The sequence below is a fragment of the Pygoscelis adeliae genome, unplaced genomic scaffold (assembly GCF_000699105.1).
Source record: "Pygoscelis adeliae isolate BGI_AS28 unplaced genomic scaffold, ASM69910v1 Scaffold606, whole genome shotgun sequence".
NCBI lineage: Eukaryota > Metazoa > Chordata > Aves > Sphenisciformes > Spheniscidae > Pygoscelis > Pygoscelis adeliae.
In genome coordinates, this window is record NW_008825047.1 from 533,784 (window position 1) to 541,488 (window position 7,705).

General features: G+C 53.5%; 1 protein-coding gene across 1 annotated transcript in view; it reads right to left on the reverse strand.

Annotated features, from left to right (window-relative positions):
• Positions 1-7,705, reverse strand: part of IMPDH2 (IMP (inosine 5'-monophosphate) dehydrogenase 2) — an 18,941-nt gene that overhangs the window by 3,954 nt on the left and 7,282 nt on the right. The window contains exons 2-7 of the mRNA XM_009326341.1: positions 7,183-7,389; positions 4,916-5,003; positions 4,099-4,298; positions 2,924-3,014; positions 2,093-2,188; positions 642-713 (exon numbers count right to left, since the gene is read on the reverse strand). Of these exons, the coding sequence (XP_009324616.1) occupies positions 642-713; positions 2,093-2,188; positions 2,924-3,014; positions 4,099-4,298; positions 4,916-5,003; positions 7,183-7,389 (754 nt within the window). The remainder of the gene's footprint in view (positions 1-641; positions 714-2,092; positions 2,189-2,923; positions 3,015-4,098; positions 4,299-4,915; positions 5,004-7,182; positions 7,390-7,705) is intronic.

Sequence of the window (7,705 nt, forward strand, 5' to 3'; positions counted from 1 at the left end):
TGAGGTGCGTCAAAACTAGGAGAAAGGGCAAAACCCAAGGTTTGCCTCGGGTGGCTGCTTGATGCGGCAGCATCAGAGAGGTACAGAGCAGACAAAGCTGCACCCTGTGCTGGGCAAAAGAGCCCTGTCTCTCCACACGAGGATCAGGCGTCAGTGGGGAAAGATGTGGTTCTGGTACGCAGCTGCCAAGGTGGCCATACGCAGTTAAGTCCCTCTGCAGCCCCAGGGGAGCTAGCTCCAAGTGAAGCTTAGCCAGTGCACAACTTCCCCACAACTGGAGCCAGGTTTATATCAAGGACTGCTCAGGGATCACTTCCCAGCACTGGATCAGTGGGGGCACGCCCAGCTAGAGATCCAGAAGATGCAGCCAGAAAGCTCGGTCAGGCTCCTGAACTGGATTTTGGAGTGGAGGGTGGACAAGCCTGAGTGCCCTCAGCTTTGACAATTCAGACCCTGCTTTAGGAATTCAGAAAGGCTTCTCAGCTTCCATTTCAGATTCAAAACCAGTATCCAAAGCCACAAAACCCCAAGTGCATCTACAGCTAAATTATTCTCAAACAAGCAGTAGGGCCATGTGCAGCCAAATCAGGGTCCTGCTTCAAGACACATAATTAGGGTTGGGAACAGGGCAAGTGACTTACTATAGGTGCCCGTGACAGTAGAAGGGCATTTGGGGCTGTGGGACTTTAGGTCTGGAGGGATCTTTGGAGCAGCTAAACAAAAACAAACACACACATTTTAGAGACAGAAGAACAGCAGCAGAACAAAGGACCCCAGCAGTGACCTGCTACTAGGCAGAGCATACGGTGTGGGACAGAGCTGACCTTGCAAACCCTTCCTAGCCCGAGCCAAGCCAGAGGCCAGATCCAAGCCAGCCAGGCCCGGCTGTGCAGAGCGCATGCTCGCCCTACCCCAGCAGCCATCCAGAGAGGTGACCCCCCTAATCCAAAAAGCCAGAGTTCTTGCCCTAAGAGGGCCAAAAACCTGGGGAGCTGCGGTTAAGAGTTTTGCAACCACGTCTCCTGTGAAGCACCACATTCTACCTCTGCTCTGTTTCTTCCCCAAAACCGGCACCCAACCCCACCTCCCGTGGCAGCTGGGAGAGGCACCCTCTGGAGACGTTCACCACGCTGCAGAACGGAGCGTGCCTCAGCGGGTCCTCTGCCTTGGAGCCAGAGTAGGACACGTGCATCCTGGTTCTGCTCTGGCTATGGAAGCGTCAGCCCAAGGACACCCGCACCTCCCTACAAAGCCCGAGACAGACTGCCCTGACTGGGAAACCCCCCGCAGCCAGTGCTCCCGTGGCAGGCAAAGCAGGAACGCAGCCTAGGGCCAGGGCTGCTCGAAGGCTCCGCGCTGGAATCAGCGGAGCTAATGCAGCACCTTCAGCCATCAGCTACCCTCTTGCTGCCTCCCGTGGCAAGGACCAAGGAGCAAAGCAGAGAGGGGCTGTGCTCGTGGGCTGCAGCGCCTTGCACCGCCTCTGCATCTCACCTGCCAGGTTCAAAACACGAGGACTGTCCTCAAGGCAGCCTTTCTCCAGGCCCTGGGGACGCCCCTCTCCACCTTTTAACCAAGGGCGACACGGCCTCTGCCCCACACAAGCTCCAGCTAACCGCAGAGACAACGGCCAGAAATCCCATGGCGGCCTGGAAATTGCAGAAAGGCACCGAGCCCAGCAGACCAATATTCAAGCATCACGCACACTGCTGCCAGAGGGAAGGGGAGCACAGACGGCCCAGTGCACTTCACCCATCAGCACTGGGGATCCAGTGAGCCCCTCTCCCTGCAGAGCTGCCCGCCAGCCCCATCCCACACCAAGCCAGCGGCTCCTCTTGGGCAAAGCCGCACGTGCCACACCTGCTCTACTCAGTCTCGGTCAGTACTGGGAAATGCCTTTGCTGCTGCTGCCACCCCAAAGGTTTGACCCAGGTGATGAGAACGTCCTGGACGAAGCGGGTGATAGACGGCTTGCTGTTGGACACTGCCCTTACAACGGGAGAAGTCCATCCTGACTATGCTGCTTTTCAGCAGGGAATCTCTATTAAACAGATGTCTTCAGCCTATTTAGGAGATAGCTGATCTCTCTCACCTTCCTGTGTGATGCAGATGGAGCCACTGCCCATCCCGACTCTCAGGGCATCGACCCCTGCGTCAATGAGGTTCTTGGCCTGAGCAGCGGTCACAACTGTGGGGAGCAGAAACTGGTTTGAAGAGAGACAAGCAGATTTGCAAGTGACACTGCTCTGCTCTGGTGCTTCCCCCGTGGCTGCGAACATCCCCTACCCAGGGCACCAGCCTGTGTCAGAGCCAGGCCTGGCTGTCCGCTGCTGCCAGGCCTATCTGCAAAAGCAGCAGTGAGTTTCTGCCCCAGCTGTCCCCAGTGGGTGAGATGACACTGGCCCTTTAGGCTACTCTGCAACACACTTACACCCAAAGGCTGAGGTAGCAGAGGTCACCGCGTGGTGCCAAGCACTCTTTGGGCCACACCATGTAGGGAGGGCAGAGCACAGGCTAACAGCAGCACCAGTAACACACCAGCCAGGTAAAGACAAGGACTGCTGAACTCTGCTGTCAAGAGGCAGGGAAAATTTCCATTAGATTTCCACATTAAGCAATATTCATTATTATTATCCAAAATTTTAAACTGGTGTGTAAAAGAAGCTAACGTGTAACAGGCTAGAGGACTGCAGCGCACTGTGCTGCAAAACAAAGTTTTCAAAATATTTGCAGCTGTGGCAGCAGTAGGGTACTGCCCTGTGTCTGCAGAGTGGTCTCGCTCTGTTCCACAAGCCAGAGGAAACCATTTCAAGTTCACAGACATTTACCAAGAGGATCATTTCATCCACGTCCCTGCAGCTCCCTCTATGTCTAAGCAGCAAACATACTTTAAAGACAAGAACAGCCTTCAACACATGCCTACCGTTTCCTCCAATAACTTGTAGGTTGGGATATTTCTCTTTAATATATTTTATCATATTGATCTGGAAGATGGAGTTCCCCTGAGAGGAATCCTGCAACAGAAAGAAAACCAATCTCAACCAGAATTTCTGCAAAAGATTACAAATACAGCTCCAGAAGAGCCTCAGATCTTCAGTCTGCCTACTGGGGTCTCCTGCTAAGCTGGCTAAGTAGGCAAAATGGCTCCCCAAATTGAGCACAGAACCAGAGGAGAAGCTGCTGCCAAGACAATAACATACCTTCCCTGCGCAAGGCAGTTTATCATAAAGACTTCAGCAACATCCTTCATGTTTAAATCCTGTGGCTTCTACAGTAGGCAACAAGCAGCACATCTGGCTGCAGGTAATAACCGCCTGGCTCTACCACCAGGACACCGTCAGCCCTGTCTCAAACTACAGGTGAAATGGTGAATGTTCCTTGTGAAACCCAGAAGGGCTGGCAGGGGGATGCATCTCTCCCTGCTGCGCAGCAGAGCAGCTGAAACACCAGATGTCGACCACCGAGCGCTCAGGCCCTGCCAATCTCCGTGACCCGGCCAGCTCGCGGTGTCTGTTAAACATTTCCAGCTGCAACGCTGCTCGGCCATGCCCTCAGAGCACGGTGAACTTGCAAGCTAACAATCGATGAGAAAACAATGTGCAAATACAGGCAGTGACTGCTGTGCCCGAAAGCTTACAGGCCAGCAGAGCAGCTCTGGGCTGGCCACTCCTGAACATGAGGCGGTTAAGAGAATAACACGGTGACAAACACTGAACAGCTGAAGGGAAACTGTAAGAAGCCAAATATTCAAAACTAGTTAGGAACGTCGGAGAGGACGGCGGCAGACTGCAAGAAGCATTTGTAGAAGACCCTGTATTAACTGACAGCGTTTCTCTTCTCAGCCTTCAGGTCTTCGATGCACCCTACATACTCGCTCAAGGTGAGTAAGTTCCCAGGCAAGAGGAATCCCTCTTATTTGAGGACTCCAACCTGAATGAGTCTGAGAGGTCAACAGACTGCCACATTCTGACACAGAAGGGCCTGTAACGAAGACAGTAAGTGCCATGCTGCTGCCCCACTGTCAGAGAGATTCATTCAAATCGGATCCTCAGCCCACCCCAACCCCCCAGGCCAATGTGATGCCTGTGGGTGGCTCACCAGCACTACCACATCCACGCCAGCCTGCACCAGGAGGTCCAGCCGGTACTTGTCATCTTCGTGGGTCCCGATAGCGGCACCACAGAGCAACTGCTTCTTGGAATCCTTAGAAGCCAGAGGGTAGTCCCGGTTCTTCTTGAGGTCGGTGCGGGCAATTATAGCCACCAGCTCGTCATCTTCATTAACAATTGGCAGCTTGCCTTGAAACAAACAGAAAGAACATCGCTGCAGATTTCTGCAGGAGACAGACATTAGCCCGGAGCAGCGCGGCAGACCAGGAGCATCAGGCAGGCAGCAACTGGTACGAGGTGGAGACTCAAAGAGGTGCGTTACCAAATCCTGCTTGGCCACGGACGCCAGCAGCCCTGGCTCGGGAAACAGAGCAAGGAGTTTGCAGGACTGGAGAAGGACTCGGTATCCTCACACTGACCATAGAAAAAGTCCATCTTTTTTAATGATCAGACCCATGACACCGTGTTAAAAGTCAAACTACCAAACCCTAACAGAGCTGAACTGAGTGCCAAAATGTGAAGGCCAGGACAGAACACTGAAGACGTGTGGCTGGACTGCCAGGCGCTCTTCAGCTCCTGGGCTGCCAAGAATCCCTCAACTTCAAACAGATTTGAGATGAACGCTTGTGAACTCTGTACCCTGGCGGAAGGCTGCAGGCACTCTCTCCTCACTGTCCTCTCCTCGTGCTGGAACGCAGCCCTTCCATGTTCCACCCACACACGGACGCGTGCCCACATTCACCCACTACTGCTCCCAGCCCAGCGCTTCCATGGCTCTTCCTCACGTCGCAGACGTTCGCAAGTACCTTTTTTACTCCTTTGCAGAATTTCATTCGCTTCTTTCAACATTACACCAGCCGGGGCCACAACAAGATCCTCCCGCTTTGTCATAATCTAGTGGGAGAGAGAAGATAAAAAGTCACAAGAACTCCCTCGCACTGATCTGAAAATACCGAACCCCTCTGCCCACGTGAAATGCTCTGCAGCAGCCGTGTGGGAGTGCTCTACAGACAAAGGAGCCCACAGCACAGCAACACGCCTCCAGAAACACACAGGAACAGCCTCCAATGTGCTGTCCCCATGCAAGCAGCGGCCATCGGCCCCCAAGTCCATCGGTGTAGTGAAAACAGGAGATGGCAGAGGGCCTCAGCAAGCCGAGGGAGAGCACCTAGGAACAAGGGATGACTCTCAGATGACCCTTGTTTGGGATGTCACCCAAACAGCCTTCCCTTTTAATAGAGCGCAGGCAAATAAGGGCTGGAGACACCTCCAGAGTCCCATGCTGTTCTGGCAGAAACGCTACCCCCAAGCTCGTTTTCAGGCAGCGATCCCCAGCACACAGGTTCTGGAAGGGCTCTGCTCAGAATAACCCACCGCTGCCGCTGGCAAGGTCAACGGGGCAAAGGAGCCGCTTCAATCCAAACAAACACGCTCACCCACGCTCACTCTTGACAAACAAGCACCAAAACACAGCGGAAAGGCAAGGGGCTATGGACACAAGCTGGAACACGGGAACATCTGATATGGTGTACAGAAAAAAGCTTTTACCACGACAGTGGTCAAAGACTGGAAGAGCAGCCCAGAGAGGCAGTGAAACCTCTCCATCCTTGGAGACTCAGACACGGCCCCACGCAACCTGCTCCAGCTGAACGCGCCTCAAGCAGAAGGCTTGTCAAGAGACCTTGAGGCCCCTTCCCACCCGCAGCGTTCTGCGATCACAAACTTCACATGAGATGTTTTCATAAAAGGTTACTCGAGAAGGCCAGGCAAAGCTAAAAGGGAACACTCTCTAACCCTCAAGGAAGGTAGATTAGTTGCACACAACAAAGAAAAGAGGGAATGTTTTAGTTATTTATACCATAAGAACAGACACTTCGAATCAGGAAAGAGGTTCACCCCACCTGCATCCACCCAAAATCCTGTCTGTGACAGAACCACATCTCAGGAAAAGCCTGAGGAATCACAGACACAGCCCAACACACTCCCTAAGCCTGCGGGATCCACGAGCTTTCTGAGCTACAGGAGACCCGTGTGTTCAACTGGATGGCAACAAACGGCTCAGCAAGACGACTGCTGGATGGCAGCTGGGGAGAGATCTAGGAGACCATCCATCTCCTTAGCCTTGCCTGGTGACAGAGGCAAGCACCAAACGCTAACAGCGGGAAGCTTCCAACTTTGCAGCGCTGAACGATCCACGTAAAGGATGAGAGGAGATTCTTATCTGGTTCCTCTGAATGGGCCAGCATCGCTTCAAAGGGCCATGTGCACTTTTATAACCTACTCCCGGTTTAAGATTCTTGTTACAGGTATTTATAGGCGATTTCAAACCAAACAGGGATGAGCATGTGATACCAGGTTCGGTCAGCAAGAGCTAAAAATAGTCGTGAGTCAAGAGCAGAGCCTGGCCGAGAGGCACCGGTGGTGTAACCTGACAGCGCCGCAGATCTACAGTTACACAGCAAGGAATGCCAGAACTAACAGGAATCAACGTCGGCATTGCAGAGAACGTTTTTCTGTACGAGGGGAGTTTGACAGTGTAGCATTATAAAGGCTAAACTGCCAGTCTCCAAGTTCAGGGGGTTATTTTAAAGAGCAAGTAGCCTAGATGAGGCACACAGGGAAGGGCAGTCCAGAAAAAGAAGACTGGCACTTGGAGGGCTTGCTGGGCCCAGTGCAGCTGCTACAGCCCTGGCCAGCACCAGCACGCTACATGGGACCACAGCAGCAGCCAGGAACACCAGGAATTAATGACTGAACCAGGGGAGAGCACCAGCTGTGGAGAGGATGGCTTCCACAACACTGAAAGATAACCCCACAGGAGGAGTCATGCGAACGCTATCTGCGCTGTCGCTCTCTTCTATCTGCACTGCAAGTCACAGAGAGAGCGTAAATGCATGAGACGCTCTCCCCTAGAAATACAGTTAAAGATAGACCTGCAGAGCTAACGTGGAGCTGCTCCCTCCAGCTGGTGCAGCATCCTCACAGCCACGCACTCACCCTTCTCCTTATCACAAGCCACACTGCTTCCTAAGGCAACGCTCGCATCCATCGGCTGCTCACAAGCCCTTCTCACCTCGCCGAGAGGCAGGTCATGCTCCGACTCTTTCAGGAAATCAATATCTCGAGATGAAATGATCCCAACCAGCTTGCCCCCCATCTTCCCGTTGTCCGTGATGGGAATCCCACAGAATCCGTGACGAGCTTTTGCTTCAAACACGTCTCGCACTCGGTCGTTGGGGCTCAGCACCACGGGGTCTGTGATGAATCCTTGCTCGTATTTCTGAAAAGAAGCAGATCCAGCAGCCAGGCTAAGCGGCACCACCAGACTGAGCAGAAGCCGGACACGTGCCCGGTGGTTACTGCGGCCGCTCACAAAGGTCTGCAACCACGCAACATGGCCACGTGCTCACCGACAGGATGACTCCTAAACCAGCACCAAGGCTCACCCAAGTACTCTTGATTCCCAAGAGTTCCCAGGCTAACCTCCTTACTGAAATTACGGGGAACAGTCCCACACCAGGAGGCCTGGCAGTTCCCAAACCCCAGGCTGCATGTGGGACAGCGCCTGGCACACAACAAGAGGTTTGTGCAGGCAA